At 45.0% G+C, this 21324-nt stretch overlaps 1 protein-coding gene across 2 annotated transcripts in view; it reads right to left on the bottom strand.

The window, feature by feature from the left end:
* Positions 1-4205, bottom strand: part of LOC134546206 (negative elongation factor B) — a 64678-nt gene extending 60473 nt beyond the window's left edge. The window contains exons 1-2 of one of the 2 annotated variants that reach the window (XM_063388816.1): positions 3896-4205; positions 727-825 (exon numbers count right to left, since the gene is read on the bottom strand). In XM_063388816.1, coding sequence (XP_063244886.1) covers positions 727-825; positions 3896-4021 — 225 coding nt within the window. In that variant the 5' untranslated portion in view covers positions 4022-4205. The remainder of the gene's footprint in view (positions 1-726; positions 826-3895) is intronic. The other variant, XM_063388817.1, reaches the window with a different exon arrangement.
* Between the last annotated feature and the right edge of the window lie 17119 nt (positions 4206-21324).

Here is a 21324-nt window from a genome sequence, read left to right as displayed (position 1 = left end):
ATACAACAGCTTGCTCACGCTGATACCAACTAGCATTGAATCTGAGAGGGCCTTTTCATCCGCTGGCAACATAGCGACTGACATAAGATGACGTTCATCCGACAGCACTCTAAGCACTATTTGTTTTCTAAGAAGCTATTTCCAAAATCACTCTTAATTAAGTTAAGAGTGATCACTCGTAATCACTCCTAGTTCAGGAGTGATTTTGGAAATAACAATTTTTGTAAATTTTTGTTTTCACTATCATTATCTTTGTTAAAATAAGTAGCCTACTTTCTTTATAAGAGATTTTACTGGTCTGAATTTTTGTGTTCATTAACATAGCATAAGTAAAAAATTTTAAAAGTAAAGACTTTTCTTCAATAATTCATGTTGTATCTTACTCGCATCATAATCACAACTACTAAGCAGTTTCAATCATGTTTCAGTTATCAAATTAAAACAATACTTTTCAAAATCCATTCGAGATCTCGACAATTCAGAGATCTCGCCGAGATCGAATTTCTGATCCCTCGAGATCTCGACTTAGCGATCTCGTCTCCAAATTTCATTCCCTAATATTTATTCTAGTATTAACATTTACTGTAAAACATTTCACCAAGAAAGTTATCCACAATTTTTTTTCCTATCAATGAATTGCCACATTCTTATTACAAACCCTCCATGCCAAAATTAACAACATACAATATTTCTTAAACATGCAATGAAAGTAACAATTCTACCAACCTCCAGCACAGACTGATGGAAATCCAATCTCCTAACACCATGCAGATCCAAAAGAGGTAACATTGGTCGAAGAGATGGTAATGAAATTCCATTCTTCAACTGAAAACAGTATGCTACTGTATTAAAACAAATTAACAGATTTTTAAAACTAAACACCATAAATAGCATGCACAGAGAAAGGTCTATAATCTGGCACATTCTGCACTAACAGCAGCATACCAGATTAGCGATTTTGCTGGATTATCAACTGTCAATATCTTTTTAACAGGAATACCAAAAATAATATATGGTTCAAATTAAGTATTCAAAAGAAGTTCTAATAAGCTGCTATCACACTGCATCAATAATTCAGATTATCTTTAAAAAAATCATTATGGAAATTTAACTATGAAATCAAGGAAATGTACCACACTAGAAAACAGAAAATGATGTACTGAAAAGAAAACTTGACAGAAGGTCAACAACTAGAATCCATCCAAAAAAATCTGAATGAGAGCAACTAATTTGCGTTGGATTACAGAATGGCAGGTACAGAGCTTTTCAAATAAAATTTCACCCCCCCCCCCCCCCACCACCCCAAAAAAAATATTTAAAAGGTTTTTCCTGGCATAAAAGGTTTTTCCTGGCATAAATATGTATACATTTGTGTAAACATTTTACACATTCTGAAAAATGAAACTTAGTATAATCTATTTTATTTCTTTGGTTTTTTGAAATACATATTTGCATGATTATCGTTCAGTTTTGTACATTTTTAAAATTTTTAATATTTTTTTTTACAATATTAGTGTAAATGACTTCCTTCCTGGGTTCAAGTTTGGATGTACCTATGTGATGTTCCTTTCACCTTCATCCTGCAGAAAACCATGGCAAAACACCACGGAATCATCCTACCTAGGCAAGCATAGGGATGTCACGGCTGTCATGACCATGGCATTGCCTGTGCTAACTACACCCAGAAATGGGTAAAACAACTCATCATCAAGTGTATAAAGAAATTAGACCATGTTTCACTTTGAGACTAAATCATTGAGTATCAGTAGTCATCTACGAAGTAAGCCTTTAAAAAAATAAAGCTGTAAGAGGGTAGTTTTTCACAACAAAAAGCAAGAATTTTGGTAAATTTTCCACATCATGTATCCAAGTTTATCCCTTGATACTGATGGTATGATCCTAAATACATTAATCCTCTTGTACATGACACTTGTGTTTTGATTTAGAACATCAAAACATCTTGGTTATAAAAAAAATATCACAATACACGTACAATTATATCATGTCTTATAAAGTATTTTTTTTTTTTAAATTTGGTAATTATTGGACATCGCTGCTTTTTAGAACGGAAAGAAAAAAAAAAACGGAAAACATGGTTTTCACACACTACACACGTTCCTAAATTTATCCTGAAGGGATGGTTTCTTAATTCTCACTGGTTCATGAAAATAACAGTTTAAAGCTTACATTAAAATACCTGTGCTTACACAGTGCCACCGCCATTCATTGTTTATCCGCGATCGTGTATCTCTTTGTTTAACACAACTGTAGCCAATTATGGAGAATTAAAAATTATGTAATGCTTCCATTTCATATATCAAAGTTTATCCCTGGATCCAGATGACAAGATCCTGTTGGCTTGATCCTGTGGTGCATGATGCTTATTGTTTTAATTCCGTACAACGGAAGATCCTTATGGCATGATCCTGTGGTAGGTACATAACACTTACTGTTTTAGTTCAGTACGTCGGATGATACTGTACTTAAAAAAAAAATTGTCATATAATAATGAATTATGATCGTAAGTTGAATAAAAATATATATATATTTTTTAACCCAGAATAATATTTTTTTTTCCCGCAATTTATTTCATGTGCAGGATCTTCCGACATACTTAACTAAAACAGCAAGCATCATGTTCCACAGAATCAAGCCAAAAGGATCATGCCATGAGGATCAAGCCTTCAAGATCCAGGGATAAACTGGGATACATGAAACCCCAGCTATATCAAACACCGAATATACCACAGCTGTAATCCAAGAATTCCTTGCAAAGACTGCAAAATTCAATGTGTCAGCTACTTCAGTGCACAGCACATATTCCTCACAAATGAACGACGTTAACAATTCTATTCAAATATTTGCCTCACATTAGAACTGTCTGTTACGAGAATCAAAATAGTAGGTATGTACTTTAGATCAATATAACAAAACATACATTTTGTAATACAATTACTTATTCTATAAAATAACTAAAATGAAATATTAGCATTAAAAATTCTTTACAATGGCAATACAGTTTTTATTTAAACAAATTTCATTATTACACCTATATTGACTTAAGTTCTTCAAAAATGTTTAAAAACCCACACAGGTAAACAATGAATGTCGGCAATTGCGTGAATACATAAGTATTGTAATGTAAGCTGTAAACTGTTATTTTTTCATCAACCAGTAGGAATTAAACCTTCCTTTCAGAGTTAATTCAGTAACATCTCAAGTATATAGAAAACATCCTACCCCTATTTTTTGCCGGTAAACAATGAATGGCGGCAGCAGAGTAAAAGCACAGGTATTGTAATGTATGATATAAAATAGGAATTTTTTCACAAACTAGTAAGAATTACACAACTATCTCTTCGGAGTAAATTTAGGGATGTGTGTAGTGTGTAAAAACTATGATTTCCTAATTCACTGTTATATCACAAGTTTTTATGTCCCGATCTTTTGACGTACTAAATTAAAATAGTAAGCGTGATGTACGACAGCATCAATGAATACAGGATCATGCTATCAGGATCAAAGGATGAACTTGGATACATGATACTTTTACCATATTTCAAATGCGGCCCAACTAACCTCACTAACCATCCACACTATTTTAAAGCATATTATATGTGGCTATCCTAACTCAACCGATGTATCACGATATCACGGGTGGAAAATTACTACATAAAGTCTCTAACTGCTTATTTTAGTTGTGGCCAGGACTTTAAGAGAATGATTAAAAAAAACTTATCAGAATGTAAACAAATAGCATTTTGGAATTATTTATTTTCCCCCAGAAAAGTATCTTTCCTTCAAAATAGGGAAAGGCTTTGTTCAAACAAATAAACATGTGCAGAAATTATTGTGAATCTTTTAATACACTGTACAATATACCGACTGCGATTACCTGGAATTCCTCAATAGCTTTCAATGGATCTGTGCAACTAGTTAATGAATTTCGCAAGACACTTGGCCCGTCAATGCCATATTCTTCTAAACATCCTACTCCGACAGGCATTTTCAACACATTCATGTTTATAATCTTTCTTTTAACACATTTAAGCACAAAAAGTTGACAGGTCAATTAGCCTCCGTACCTCAATTTGATTTGATAACATTTAAACAATTGAGCCATCCGTATCAGTACAGCCAATGTTGTTAAATATAACACTAATAATTCCCCCAAATCATATCCCAGGACTAATATCATAGACAATGTTTGTTTTTATAACAGGGGGGGAAATATGAAACTGAAACACGACGATTTGGATTCAACCACAATTTGCCTTAATTTTGAAATACTTTTTATAGTCAAATTTGTCTTTGGTAAGGCATATAATTAACATTGAGAAATTCGTCTAAGAAGGGGAGGTCTGGACACTCGCCAGATAAAAGTGACTACTTACTGTCTCCATAGTTCGTTCGACGTCCGCTATTCAACTCTAGCGCTAGGTGTCTTGCGGTGGAAATATATCACTAGACATTATGAATTTGTCAATTCTCTTGAAAAACAAACAAGAGGTAAATAATACATATACGATACAACGATAGTTTAAAAACTAGAGGTGTAAAAGTAACGAAAAAAATGTACCCGTATGTATTCGTTACTATAACAATTAGTACTCGTTACTTTCGTATCGTTACAGTACTCATTACTTCTGATACCGCATAACCTGCTATGTTATGTTACAGCAACGAATCGAGTCGTATTGCATACGCGTACAGTATGACGTCGCGTAAATAATAATAAATCGAATATTAACATTTAACAATATTTGATAATTAACCGTTTTTGTTAAACAAGAAACAATTAAATCTCATTAGAGCGGCTTTATTATATTATCTATTTTAAGATAAGAACAAAAAACGTGAAAATACGCGATAATAAAAAACAAAAACATACATCCTATTTCTAATTTGTAAAAAATTATTTCTTACGTTTCTGTTCCAATCTGAAACTTTGTCTACACAGTAAAAAACTTGTACGACGAATTTCCAAATTATACTTTACTTAATAAACAAACATCGTTCTTTAAAACGTACGTTTTAAAATTCATCGAATAGTAATAATTACACTATATTTTAACATTTTGACGTCGTCTGGCCGACGACCACCCCAGAGCCCGACCTGCACCCGCCAGTATACGCTCCCGCTAACGGAACACACCCCTGGCCATGGCCCACCCGAGTCAGGCGACCCGAACAGCCATTAAAGACAAAGCCGCGGAAACCTGAGTAGACAAGAGAATAACCGTACCCATTCCTCCTGAAACATTAAATGAGGATTTTAGCGACAATAAAATCTCTTCCAGAGACACCCGTTTGGAGTCTAGCGTAATGAGGTCACCCCTGGCGCGAGAGAGGCCGAGCCTCCCTCGGACGCCATGCCAGTTCGGCAGTTCAGCGCAGCTCATGGACCGGGTCGGACCTACGTCCCACGGAGAGGCAACATCCTTTGTCTACATTGAAAGTAACGTCCGGTAAATATAGTCACTAATTAACCAAACCCCTTTTATTACTTAACCTCTCCGTGAGTACCCGGTCCCTTTTTTCGGTCCCGGACCTAATCCGGCCGCATCAACTTAAGGACACCCCGCACCACACTTGGTCAGCGGGGCTGCTCTTCAGCATACGGCACGGGCCGTCTCCCGCAACGTACAGAACTTTGTTTAAGGTCACGCGCACGGCGCTGACCACAAACCCGCAAGGGAACTTGGACAAACTTAATTGCGGTGCGTGTTTCACCACAGTGGGCACAACACCCGCGCCGAGACATTTGCATACGGGATTGGCCGTCTCCAATCACCCGCTCCTTAATTCAGTGTATTTTCGTATCCCGTATTTTGTACTGCTAACTTACGTTACCCGAGTAACGAGTGCCACGTAACTTGTGCGCGCCCCCTTAATCCAGTGTATTTTTGTATCCCGTGTTTTGTATTGCTAACTTACGTTACCCGAGTAACGAGTGCCACGTAACTTGTGCGCACCCCCTTAATTCAGTGTATTTTTGTATCCCGTATTTTGTATTGCTAACTTACGTTACCCGAGTAACGAGTGCCACGTAACTTGTGCGCACCCCCTTAATTCAGTGTATTTTGTGTCCCGCCTTTGTGTTACGAAATTACGTTACCTGCGTACCCAGTGAGACGTCTGAGACATAACAGCATCCGAGGCCACGTAACGCAGAACACAAACAATACGGCGCCACGGAATAACAAGTAAAACCCCCCGGGGACCTCTGTAGAGTGTTGTATCGTGTACGACTCGCTCCTCTGAATAAAAGGTACGACACCGCCACCTCAACTCCACGTCTCTTATTTAAAATAATCTCACGCAACACCGCCGCCGGCCCTAGTGGGCCACGCAGGGGCACATACATCCACGACCCCAAATTCACGACTAGAAACGAGCTAGTCTGGCGCCCACCCGGACAACACAGATCAAGAACCGCCTTTTCCCACTAGGAGCCACACCGGGACTCGAGCCCGAGACCCCGGACGACGGCATTTGGCGCCCGCTGCGTGGGGCAGAAAATAACGTGAAAAAATTTTTTTTTTCTCACTTCTGGACATTTTCGAAATAAATTCACCAACAGGCGACAGCGGAGACAAGAAACGGCCATTTTGGACACAGGAAGGGTCGAAGGCCAGACAGACCGGCGCGACGAGGCGAGCGGACAAAGGACACTCCAACCACCCCCACCCCCGCACGTCATCACGGCGAGGCGAGCAACGGAGCGACGTCACCACCCCCACTCCGCACGGACCGTTTTCGCCTCCTCTTTGTGCGGCTGTCCGGGCACCTACCCCCACCTCGTCACCCCGCTTCACGCTCTCCGCTTCGGGCAACCATCCTGATACCCCCACTCCGCGCGGACCGTTTTCGCCTCCTCTTTGTGCGGCTGTCCGGGCACCTGCCCGCCGCCGATCTCAAACCCGCGCGCTACAACATGCGCCCAGACTACAAACAGCCCGTCACAGACGGCGAACTTGAACGTACAACATACAACTCAACATGCAGGCACCACCTACAGACCTCGTGTGCACGCGTTGCCTATTACCAAGGGAAATAGACCTATTGACGGGATCACTGCCGTGGTACAGGACATGCCAATGCGCGAACACCCGGGACAACGTCACTGAGCAGACCTGGGGCAAGCCCTGGAGCGAGACGTTACTCGGCGAGCCGCACACCCAATTACCGTGGTCATGGGCACCGGTTAGGCGGAGGCACAAGCTAACGTCACACTGGGAGGCATACTACCGACTATGGGCCTCACGAGTGCGCGGACCAATCCGGCACCCAAATACATCCCACCACCAAGCGCAATCACCGGACCAAACACGGGGATGCATACACACAACCCATGCTACACAGGGAAGTTAGCACTACCCGAGTTCAGCGGAATAGGGCACGAAGTACCCAGAGACTTCCTAACACACTGCGAGGTCAGACTGGCACGGTCCGGAATACCGACCGATGAGTGGTCGGGGCGAGCGAGCGAACAGCTGAAGGGGACCGCCCGCCAATGGTGGAACACCTGGGGACGCTTCGGCATGCCCTGGGAGGAGTTTGCCATGTCGTTCAACCGCCGATTTGACACGGAACACGCACTGGTCCAATGCACGACACAGTTCTATGGCGAACGCCAACGCGACGGTGAACCCGTCGAGCAGTTTCTGGCCAAGAAAATGCAACTGTTCAATCGAGTAGCACCCGGCGCCGCGCCAGCCACCGCGCTCGCAACCATTACCACCCTCCTACACAATGAACTGCAACTGTTCATGCGGTGTTACCGCGCAGAGGAAGTTGAGGACTACGTCCGACAAGCCATAGACACGGAACGGAACATCCGGGGACTGCGACACTACGACCCCCCGAACACCGACCGGGACCTGGCCAGACGCCCAATGGGTCAGAGAATAGCCAGCGTCCAGAACCGGGAAGCAGGAGGCTACCCACCCGACCGCCCGCGACGAGCCATCGAGGACGCACCACCACCTGGTAGGCCCGATGGGTCATCGACACAGCAGGAACCCCCACTACCGCGATGCCAGTTGGGCTGCCCCGCAGGTACCCGCCACTGGCATGTCGACTGCCCACGCCGGCAAACACCACACGTCACCAACACGTCGGGAAACGCCCACCCGGGGGCACGGCGGTAAAACCCGCGCCTCCGAGCAAACCGAGCCAACCCACACCCGCCGCGGAAATAGCCACACCGCAACTAAACCAGCTAGTCCGTCCCCGCGACGGCCTACTCCGCATCCCCGTGGAAGTCAACGGACAACCCACGGCGGCCCTGGTAGACACGGGCGCGAGCCACGTGTTTGTGGCCCCCCACCTGGTACCCCCCGGCGCGCTGCAGCCCCACCAAGCCGAGTTACGGTTAGCAACCAGCACGCAACCGGGAAGGACAGTGGGGCAAGCCGAACTCGAGGTACGCATTCGGGACGACGTCACCACGGTAACCGCCCTAGTGGTAGAGGACTTACACGAAGGGATAGTACTAGGCCAACCATGGTTAGCGAGACAAGATGCGGTGATCGAAATGAAACCCAGACGAGTTTACATTGGTACCCGCGAGCGGCTCACGGTGTACGCCATAGGCACTACCCCCGAGAGTCAGGGGGAGAAAGTAACCTTAGACCAGTTCCGCCACAACGTCCCCCACGAGTACCGAGCAGCAGTGGAACGCGTGTTGGCAGAAAGGCAGGACGTCTTCGCGGTAGCCGACCCACTGAAGCGCACCACCATCACCGAACACCACATCCCGACCACCCACGACAACCCAGTACACGAGGCCCCGAGAGGCTACAGGTTCCGGGAGCAGAGGGCCATCCGGGAGCAAGTGGCGGACATGCTTCGCGACGGGGTAGTCGAACTGTCCAACAGTCATTACAATGCTTGCGTCGTATTAGCCCCAAAGAAAGACGGTTCGCTACGCTTCTGCGTCGACTTTCGGCCGCTAAACGCGATCACGATTAGCTCACCCCCACCTCAAATCAGCGTCGACGCCGCCGTAGCCGGACTCGGCCGCGCGAAAGTCTTCAGTACGCTCGACCTGAAGGCTGGGTATTGGCAAGTGCCCATACGGGCGGAAGACAGGGGGAAAACCGCGTTCACGATACCAGACGGGCGGAAGTTTCAATTTCGCGCCATGCCTTTTGGGCTAAAGTGCGCACCGGCCACGTTCCAGGGAATGATGACCCGAGTGTTGGAGGGGTACCTGGGCCGGTTTGCGATCGCGTACCTCGACGACGTGATCGTCTTCTCCGAGACGTGGGAGGACCACGCCAGACACCTGGCGCTGGTCCTAGAACGCTTAGCCACACACCATCTCACGGCCGCACACCACAAGTGTCATATAGGGACCCAGGAGGTCGAATTCCTGGGCCACCTAGTAAAAGCGGCTGGCAACCGACCCCAACCCGTTCACTTGCGCAAGATCGCTGAGGCGGCACCACCGCGGACGAGGAAGCAACTCCAACGGTTTATCGGCCTAGTGAACTGGCTCAGGGGGTACATTCCCGACTTCTCCCGTACCATCGCACCGCTGACCGACCTCCTGTCACCACGGGCACGGTACCATTGGGGCGAACCCGCGCAACGCGCCTTTGAAGAAATAAAAGCCGCCTTCACTCGCTGTCACACCCTCACACGAGTAGACCCCGGACGCCGCCTCTACCTCCAGACCGACGCCAGCGCACTCAGTGTGGGCGCGGTGCTCTTCCACACGGACCCGAACGGGGTCCGCGAGGTCATCGACTACGCTAGCGCAAAGCTCGGACCGGCCGAACGCCGGTACCACAGCAACGAGCAAGAGTGCCTAGCCGTAGTCTGGGCCATGAAGAAGTACCGGCCCCACCTGGAGGGGAAGTGCTTCACACTGAGGACGGACAACAGCTGCCTCACCTGGCTGCGTACGATGCAGGGGCGGAAAGGCAAACTCATACGATGGGCGCTATTCCTCCAGTCGTTCGACTTCGACGTCGAGCACGTTCCCGGCACGGTGAACCAGCTCCCCGACTTACTGTCGCGGGAACCCGACGACCGAACAGAGCTGACGGACGAGGACGACTGGGAGGAGATTCTACCCCCGGACACACCACACGGACACGCATCGCACGACTCGGCATGCGCGCGCATCACGGCCGACGCGGACGGGGACGAAGACCCACCCAACACCGTGGCCGACGTCCAAGACCGGGTACGTCGAGCACAGGAAACGTCAATAGACGCGGCAAGACGCCGCCAGCAAGCGACCGCCGGACATGAGGCGTGGCGCGTGCAAGACAGCCTGATTCAGACTCACACACCCGGACACCAGGAAGACTGGAGGACCTACGTCCCGACGGAAGCCCGAGAAGCGGTCCTTCGGTTCTTCCACGACCACGACCTCGCTGGACACCCGGGGACCGATCAGACACGACGAGAAGTCACCCGGCACTACCACTGGCCCCGCGTCACGTATGACGTACGTACGTACGTGCGCGAATGCGAGGTCTGTCAGGCGAGGAAAGCGAGGCGGCGTGACGGCGAGGAGCAACAACGACCCAGGGAACCCACCACCGCCTTCCAAACGATAGCCTTAGACGTAATGGGCCCCTACCCCCGCACGCCGCGCGGCAAACGCTTCCTCCTCGTCGTGACAGACCTCTTCACGCGGTGGACGGAGGCGTATCCATGCGGGAACGTGCGCACATCTACCATCATCAGCCTGCTGACCAGGGAATTCCTGTCACGTTGGGGATACCCCCAGTCGGTGTTGACGGACAACGCCAGTCAGTTCCTGGGGCGACATTGGAAGGGCTGGTGCGACGAACACCAGATCGAGCACCACACGACGCCCGCCTACCACCCGAGAGCGAACCCGACAGAGCGCCGGAACCAGGAACTGAAGGCACAGCTACGGATCCGGCTGGGGGCAGACCACACGCAGTGGGACCTGCACGTGGCTGCGCCCTCTTCTGTGTACGACGCCGCACCAACGCCGCAACCGGCCGCACACCGGCCGAAATGATACAGGGCCACAACCTGCCCTTACCGGGAGAATGGGCCACACACGGCACTCCACACCCCGACGAGACGACGGAGGAACGTGACTAACGACGGGTGACTCTGCACGACGAGGCAAGACGTAGACAGGAGAGGTACGCCAACCGGATCACCCCAACAACAGATCATCCTCCACCCGCCGTGCAGGTCGGCGATCAGGTGTTCGCGCGACTACACCCACTTTCAGCCGCACCCCGCAACTATTGCGCGGGACTGGCCCCGCGCTGGGGCGGGCCATACACGGTACGGCGACGACTAGGCAGGACGACGTACTTAGTCCGCACGGAGGGACGGCGCCTGAAGAAGGTGCACAGGGACGACATCCGGCTCACCGCCCTACCTGGGGAGAGGAACCCAGACGGAGACGCAGGACCCCCCACTCCGGACGAAAACGGACGCCGTACGCCGGAAAGCGACGTAGTCCAGGAAGAGGACGACTCGCCAGAAGCGACCCCCGCTAGGAGCCGACCCGAACCGCGCCCATATCGCACCCTGGTGTTCACGAACACCACGTCCAACAGGCCCCGCGACGAACCCGCGGACACGCCCGTGACATCACCCGCAGAGGCCGCGTCAGACGACGAGGCGAGGCCACGACCACGGCGGTGGCGGCGCCCGCCCACGTACCTCGACGATTACGCACTTAGCACGGCCACGGGGGACACCGGGGGCGACCCCGCCCACGACGTGCCAGACGAGCCGGAAGAGATCCACGAGGACGCACCGGAGACGGCAGTAGTACCTTGGGAGGGGAGCGTGGTGTACGAGAGCCCCCCACCGCAATACTACCCACGGGGCAAGGACGAAGAGGCCGTGGAGATCGCCGAGCTGTCGCACAGCATAGGTCAATCCGATGCATGCAACGACGACGGGCCAACGCCGATCGTCACGCAACCCGGAGAGACCGACTCGGAGATCGCCGCCTCAGCATCAGCCGCCATACCCGAACGGGAACGGACCCCGTACCAGTCCATGAACTGTCAACCCGAACAGCCATTAAAGACAAAGCCGCGGAAACCTGAGTAGACAAGAGAAGAACCGTACCCATTCCTCCTGAAACATTAAATGAGGATTTTAGCGACAATAAAATCTCTTCCAGAGACACCAGTTTGGAGTCTAGCGTAATGAGGTCACGCCTGGCGCGAGAGAGGCCGAGCCTCCCTCGGACGCCATGCCAGTTCGGCAGTTCAGCGCAGCTCATGGACCGGGGCGGACCTACGTCCCACGGAGAGGCAACATCCTTTGTCTACATTGAAAGTAACGTCCGGTAAATATAGTCACTAATTAACCAAACCCCTTTTATTACTTAACCTCTCCGTGAGTACCTGGTCCCTTTTTTCGGTCCCGGACCTACTCCGGCCGCATCAACTTAAGGACACCCCGCACCACACTTGGTTAGCGGGGCTGCTCTTCAGCATACGGCACGGGCCGTCTCCCGCAACGTACAGAACTTTGTTTAAGGTCACGCGCACGGCGCTGACCACAAACCCGCAAGGGAACTTGGACAAACTTAATTGCGGTGCGTGTTTCACCACAGTGGGCACAACACCCGCGCCGAGACATTTGCATACGGGATTGGCCGTCTCCAATCGCCCGCCCCTTAATTCAGTGTATTTTCGTATCCCGTATTTTGTACTGCTAACTTACGTTACCCGAGTAACGAGTGCCACGTAACTTGTGCGCGCCCCCTTAATCCAGTGTATTTTTGTATCCCGTGTTTTGTATTGCTAACTTACGTTACCCGAGTAACGAGTGCCACGTAACTTGTGCGCACCCCCTTAATTCAGTGTATTTTTGTATCCCGTATTTTGTATTGCTAACTTACGTTACCCGAGTAACGAGTGCCACGTAACTTGTGCGCACCCCCTTAATTCAGTGTATTTTGTGTCCCGCCTTTGTGTTACGAAATTACGTTACCTGCTTACCCAGTGAGACGTCTGAGACATAACAGCATCCGAGGCCACGTAACGCGGAACACAAACAATACGGCGCCACGGAATAACAAGTAAAACCCCCCGGGGACCTCTGTAGAGTGTTGTATCGTGTACGACTCGCTCCTCTGAATAAAAGGTACGACACCGCCACCTCAACTCCACGTATCTTATTTAAAATCATCTCACGCAACACCGCCGCCGGCCCTAGTGGGCCACGCAGGGGCACATACATCCACGACCCCAAATTCACGACTAGAAACGAGCTAGTCTGGCGCCCACCCGGACAACACAGATCAAGAACCGCCTTTTCCCACTAGGAGCCACACCGGGACTCGAGCCCGAGACCCCGGACGACGGCAATTTAAATTTGAATAACAATACCAAACCTGCATTTACAATACATTATTTACTACACGAATAAGTGCCATCGTCAGGTATTGAAATGTAAATTACAAACGGCGATTACTCCTAAACTAGTTGAAATTTCGTATCTCCGCCTTTTGAAATAACAAAGGAAAGTTTAGAGCACTGAATAAAAGTATTTTGGGATTTTTATTATTTTTTTTAAGGAAGAGACCGCACTCGTTTTGCAAATTTTGTTTTTTTAATAAAAAATGGTGTATTGTCAAACTACTTACAAACAGGCTATCAGGGTTTTGCTGGTCATTAATAAAATTCATCATACATTCCATTTTTTAAAAAGTCGGGCCTATACAAAAATAAGTAGGTATTCTTTAGACTACATTCATACAAATAATAAAATTTAACTTACTATTCAAATGACGTTTCCGAACTGATCTTTGTGATCCTTTTTTGTGAGAATGTCGTCTTCCACAAAATGTTTTTCGCATACATAATGGGATATTTTAAGGACAAACTTGTCTCGTGGAATTTCTTTCTGCCACAATTGCCTAACATTGTCATCATTGGGAACTCGGAATATCGCAACTTTCTCGTCCGACTTTGCCTGATAATTTGTTTTGCATCCAGGTGCAACACAATGGTTAAGCATTTTCACAATTACAATAATACACGCTTATTCTCTTTACTAACAATCAATGCTCCTTGCTCACAATGAAGTTCCCGTCTTCCCGCCAATGCTAATGTGGAAACAATACTACGTAACCTAATTTAAGTACCTCATTTATGAAATAATTCCCAAACTTATGAAACAAAAACACATCCAATTTAATACTGTATCGATATCTGGAATAATGCATTTTTAACATTTAAATGAAAATTTAAATGATTATTATGTAGAGTTGTTCATAACAACAAAGGTTAAAATACCACCGCAGAACAAGCAGCGCTACAGGTCAGCTGGTGGAGCGGAGCAGAACTACGGAGACATTAGGTGTGCCACTTTTGCATGCTGGCCTGGTTGGGGAGTGTCCAGACCTCCCCTTCTTAGACCGTGGATCTGTGCAACTAGTTAATGAATTTCGCAAGACACTTGGCCCGTCAATGCCATATTCTTCTAAACATCCTACTCCGACAGGCATTTTCAACACATTCATGTTTATAATCTTTCTTTTAACACATTTAAAGGTCCTGTCACACTGTCAAATATATTGTATCCAATAAATTGGACAACAAAATTTGAAGGGTGATTTTGGATGAAATACGTCTTCAAATATATTGTATTCAATATTATTTGACGAGCAATGTAAAATATATTTGAAGTCATTTCACACTATCAATTTTCTTTGAGTGAGCTCGTTTTACCAAACATTCTGTAGAGAACTGTAAATGACAGTATTTAGAATCAAAAACAAATTTTGGGTCAAGGAACGCGTGCTTTTTTAAGTAGGTTATATTCCAATTTAGGTATATTGTGATCATACACAGTTTAAAATTTACGTTTTCCAGGTGTTTGCAATGCCTGGATTAAGAGCATCAAAGTGTTTCAAAAGCTGTAGCTGTAATTGCAATTGTAGCAAGTCTCAGTAAACTAGAAGAGAAATCTAAGAAAAGGAAATGCAGATGGTGGACGAGACAGTGGATACTTTCCCGGCAAACAAATGGTGTTTTACCCCTTTTTGTCATGAACTTCGATACGAAGATGCCGATTCATTTCCGAACTATGTAATAATGGAATCTGAAAGTTTTGATCTTCTTCTTTCAATTGTGGAGTCTCGCATTGCAAAGAAGGATACTCATTTGTGCCAGTCTATACCAGCAAAGCAGAGGCTGGCAGTTACATTAAGATTTTTGGCGACAGGGGAATCATTTAAGTCCCTTATGTTCTCTACAAGTATTCCACACAACACCATCTCAAAATTTTTACCTGAAATTTGTAGTGCAATTTATAGTGCTCTTCAAAAACAATATTTAAAGGTATGTTTAGTAAGAATAAAACATATAATTAAATTTAAATCTGCAAGTAGGCATATCCCTTCTCATTCCCGCTTATTTTCTCACCCAACTAGCTGCTGTTGTATGGACACTTTCACTTGTATTTCATCAAAATTGTTTCTATACTTTAAAGTGAATGTGTTAATTTTTGCTGTGTTTAGAAATTGGCAATTTTGTTTTATTTTGAATTAAGTGTATTTACTGTTACAAACCTCAACCTGAGCCTTTAAGCTAACTTCACCTCAGTCACATTATCTCTTTAAAATAATTTTTTTAACGAGATATTAGACCAGGTATGCTTGTTTCGTACAGCCTGGGAAGTATAGGCTTACTGACAAGGATCTGCTACACAAATATTTACATTCACGAAAAATGGTATTACTTTCAAAACTTAAATAATAATAATTGAACACGTAGGCAGAATTTTAATATTTCTAGGCATTTCTTGCAAATCACCAGAGCTACTTGCTTACTCAGAGATGCTGCTTTAACATAAGTCAGTACCATCTATTGTCAGGAAATTATGAGTCTATATTCCAGAAAATTCCAGACAATACTTACAGAGTAGCAGCTATTGTGAAATAAGGAGAACAATGACTTATAAGAAAGATTGATTGGGTAAGCCAAAATAATTTTAGTTACATTAAGTCTCTGAATTGAAATATTTTAAAATTTATTTTAGGTGTTATTAATTTGGATTTGTAGGTAAAAGTTCCGAAATGCATATCCTAGTTTTGATACCTCATTCCTGATGGCACATTTTGTACGCAATGCTTGCTGTTTTAATTTAGTGTATCAACAATACCTGAACATAAGCAAAACTGGTATAGCAATCAAATAATGATCATAAGTTGAATAGAAGATGTTTTCTGGTTTAAGGACCATAATATTCCAAAACTACAGTAACTTCTTTTAGTCAAATATATTAACCTGCACTTCCGTACATACAGATTCAATTGGAGGAAAATATACAATAACAATTATTCCAGCAGGAAATAAAATAGTATTAATTCAATTACTGCATTTATTTCCCATTCGCCATTGCTGATATTTAAACTATTACACTTTGGAAACGGAAACAAAAGCGGCCGCTTTATTTTAGATAACTCTGATTGGCTGATCCCATCCAACATCCAACATATTTTAGAACCAGTCCTATACGTAAAATATTTGAAGGAAACTCTAGACATTCAATCTCTCAAATAAACATGGCTGCGATAGTGACGTTTAACGTGACGTCACAACCCTCAAAGATATTGGATCCAACATATTGGAAGGTGTTGGAAGCTAAAATTTGACAGTGTGACAGGGCCTTAAGCACAAAACGTTGACAGGTCAATTAGCCTCCGTACCTCGATTTGATTTGATAACATTTAAACAATTGAGCCATCCGTATCAGTACAGCCAATGTTGTTAAATATAACACTAATAATTCCCCCAAATCATATCCCAGGGCTAATATCATAGACAATGTTTGTTTTTAAGACGGGGGGGGGGGGGGGGGGGGGGAAATATGAAACTGAAACACGACGATTTGGATTCAACCACAATTTGCCTTAATTTTGAAATACTTTTTATAGTCAAATTTGTCTTTGGTAAGGCATATAATTAACATTGAGAAATTCAAAAGTAATATCCAAATAGAAAACAATAAAATTGCCAATGACTTGAATGAAAACTAACAGTAATGGCCAATCACTATTGAGTTAAAGTATTTAAATAAATTAAATGCTATCTTTAACAGAGTCAATTTTTGAAAATAAATGACAGGAAATAGTTCTGGCTTAATAAAATCGGGTGATACGAATATTGCGTATGTTGATTTTTTTATTAATCATAAAGTTTAATGTTATTATAATATCCCCAACCCCTTAAAAATATAGTTTTGAAGAGTTCTTTAGAATCAACTTCAATATATACAGATATTTGATTGAAGTACAATACCAAACATAATTCTAGCAATGAAATAATTTTTTTTTAATTTATGGTTATCAATATTTTTTATTAATTTATTTTATATTTTAGCACGATTTAACCAAAGGCAATAAAATATTAAGGAACAGTTACCCTAAAGTTGAATCCCAGAAGTCCTACACTAAACAAAAAGCAGCACAAATACTGCTAGTTCTTTTTATTTTGGGTTGACAGTTCCTTTAATTTTGACTGTGTTTTACTAATTTTAGGATGCTGGCCCTATAGTTTTCAGCTGCTGGTTATTTAAGTTCTTTTTGCTGGATTTCAAATTTTGGGCTAATAGTTCTCAAATTTGAAGCTATTATTATGCAATTATAAATTTGACAACATATGTTGGTGCTTCTTCTGCTCACACAGGCTATTAGGGACTGTCATTGCATCACTACGGCGAATGTGTGGCTATGCTTTTGCATCGAACACACTCATTGCCAGAAGATTGCAGCGTGGTCCTGCGCGGCGAACAGACGGCATCACCGACATATCGAAAGCCGCCCGCGCGACAACCGATAGTGCTCATTTTTGTTTAAAACATGCTTTATTTATAATGTAAATGGTCTACCAGACAATGTTTTTTCACTGTATTTAATTAATAATTATTAAGAGTTTTTGAAATGATATGACTCATCTCAAAGACATGGCTTCGTCTACTCCACAGTTGCACATGTCTTTTCATGGGAAGAGGTCTCTAGTGGCCAGAACGAACCATTCGGAGTTACAGTTAGTTCCCCATATCTAGACACATATCGCATAGTGCAGCCCCTCATCCTTTGTACTCATGGACTGTCTATACAAAATAAAGTTTTCTTTTTAATAATCTTTATTTTCATGCTCTGTGGTCAGCCCTCCGACGCCTCTGTCTACTCACAGGATGTGGCCTGGATCTCACTGTAAATTAACGTGTGGCAAGACTTTGCTCAGCTTCGTCCGCACAGGGCCACTGGTTAGGTGCATTGACATGTTTTAAAGTAATCGCAAGGGTCTTCTGGGACACCTTTCTTTATTCGACCCACATGATCAAGTGCTTATGGCTTTTAGGTGCTAGATTTTTTTTATGTTAGTATTTATGTAACAGGGATATGGTGGTTTTTTTTCAGTGTTTTGAGTGTAATATGTCAGATTTAAAAGTGTGCCTCTTAATGTAAATGTCAGTCACTTATCACGTGGACGATAACCTTACACTCCCCATACCATTCAGAACATTCAGCATTTCTGTCTCTTTGTTGCATACGTGTACGACCACATGGAGAGGGCACGGGTCATAATGCTGTCAAACCAAATCACATAATATCCACATAGTTTGCGACTTAAAACATATGCTGTAACAAGCTCCCACTCTAGGACTGGAACAAGCCATATACTAAAATGGCATATGTATGAGTGATTCTCTAGTAATAAAACAGTATCTCACCTAAACTCCTTTTTAATTACGTCTTCAGTAGTATAGCATCCTTGAGGGCTTACACCCTGGGGTATTTTTGTCTGTGCCTCTGTGTTTTTGCCTTGCAGCTATGTAACATCGTCGCGCCCAAGAGCCCAGAGTCATCAAGTACATTGTTAGCCAGTGTCTAAATTATTACCATACCCAGCAAGGTGGCTAGGCATCAAAAATGCCATTTCCTCAAATTTAGGTTGGTGTTAGGTACACTGATTTTAGGCTGCTAATACTAATCTGTTTTTAGGATGCTGGTCCACTAATTTTTGGCCACTGATTCACTAATTTAGGACATTTTTCGTCTAAATTTGGGCCGACAGTCCTATTATTTTAGGCTGTAATGATTTTTCATTTAGGATCGCTGGTCCTCTAATTTTGTGTTACTATCCTAGACATTAAATTTTGATAATTTCGTCTTTAAACTTTTTATACTACTAATCCTATTAAGTTGCCAGCTATTGTTCCAATTCGTTAATAAAGCACAAATAGTACAAATTTTAAGACCAGATATCCATAATATAAGAACCAGCAGCCCCAAATTAGACAACAAGCGACACAAAACCTAAAGACCAACAGTAGAAAATTAGTGAACAACAAACAATTATAATATTAAATAACCAGCCGAAAAAATTAATGATAACTAGTGGCATCACAAAATAGATGACAACCATTGGTGCTTGCTCTGCTCGCCTTACTCTGTTATGTTTCATCCGCACCTCACTAAGGCACATTACATGTGCGACGTCACAGGTGCAGCACATCGAACTGATGCCATCACCAGTGTATCGATTGTTGCGTGGTCGACAATCTATGAACAACTTGGGTTTTTCTTGTATTTCATTAAACTCATTTTCATGGATATTCATCTTAGTAACATTTCTTAATTAACATTCAATAAATTTAATTATCATCTTTTTTCACAAGTGCACTAGAACTCAAATCCTGGCATCGCCCGAACCTAAGTTCTCTCAACATTTTGCGCGCGAAACGACCCCTAATGACAGTGGTTATTGGGGAGTTCGAACAGTTGTATCTCACTTAGCATCAAGACTGGTCCACCGTGCTTCACGCTGTCTCAGACCTTCTGCCTGCAGCCATCTCTCTTAGCATCAGTGACATCGTTCCTTCAGTCATTCGGCTCAGTGTCTACCTATCTGTAATCTACAACTCCCCATTTGCGTCACTAACCAGTGATTTTCCATTTTAATCGGCCCGCGCCTTTCGGTCCGTCATATTTATTTATTGTTACGAATTATTATTAAAATGAAAACAATAATTCGTCGTGGGAAAACTACTGGGTTCGTAAATGGATAGCCCAATCAAAGATTTTACTACTACACAGCTTTATTGATTGCCAATACTTACATCACTAACAAATAATCTTCTAAAAATGCCTAATAATCAATTACAGTTAAATGTTAATTTCCCAGTCACTCGGTTCTTACACACCGCACACCTCGCTGGGCCGCACCTCTGGCGCAACTCGCGCCGCAGCACTCCTCGTGGACCTCCGTCGCGGGACTCCATCATCGCACTCCACTGCTGCCGTCGCACTTCCCTTTGCCGAGGTTCACTCGACGCTTCGCTCGGAACTTCACTCAGGACTCTCGCCTCACCCACGACACTCTCGCTCAGACACTCGCCCCGGAACTCCGCCGCACCCGCGGCACTATCGCCCGGAAAACTCCACTCAAAACTGAACTCTCCGCCCTGGAACCTTCGTCCAGGGACTTCGCTGCTCCGCCGCACCCGCGGCACTATCGCCCCGGAAACTCCGCCGCATGAAAACTCCCAACTCCTCACTGAATTCGGAGGCTAGCATCCTGGGCTTATATAGGCCCAGGCACCACTTCTAGAAGTAGCGAGTGCGGGTGGGCCCTGTCGCGTCATTCCGCGGCCAAAACCCGACGGCAGAATTCTCGAGACACGAGTCGGCGGCTCGGGTAACTCCGTAGCTGTCAGGTGTCAGGTTGACGGCGCTGAGACAGAGCACTGCGCGGGTAGTGGAGGGGTGGAGGGGGGAAGCGATAACACCCGAAATCCACCAGGCGCATGTGGCACGTCTCACATTAGGCGGCCACGTGATGTCAGTGGCCTTGTGGGGCCGCCAGCTAACTCCGAAGCTTCGCGCGCCGCGGCCCTGCTCACGTTCGTAACATTATTTTCAATGCTGCACACCATCGCATGGCTGCTCATTGTTATTCTCAACATCTTGACGTAAGGCCCTCGGACTTATGTAATTATGCATTCTAGGTAACATAGTGCATAACGCATAGTTCGCGTCGCCTGATAATTTGCACAAAATGGACTGAGACGATCTATGGCTCTGTAGCGAGACATTCCAGGTCCCTGGGACAGCATTTGTATGATTACCATGTGACAAATGACTGCAGCTCTTACCAGAATATCCAGTGCAACCAATTATTAGCATAACACAACCCTGTCGATTATAACCCTGCTGCTTCCCAGCCAGGTGGCCACATCACGACTCTGCGAAAAGTCTCATGTGAACTAGTGCACATGTGCATTATAAAAGTTGGCATCCAGGAGCATCAACATCTTAATCCAACAACTAGGGCAGCT

This window comes from Bacillus rossius, chromosome 1, assembly GCF_032445375.1.
Source record: "Bacillus rossius redtenbacheri isolate Brsri chromosome 1, Brsri_v3, whole genome shotgun sequence".
In the NCBI taxonomy this organism is placed as follows: Eukaryota; Metazoa; Arthropoda; class Insecta; order Phasmatodea; family Bacillidae; genus Bacillus; species Bacillus rossius.
Note: the sequence above shows the minus strand (reverse complement) of the source record. Positions and strands in the feature narration are given on the sequence as shown.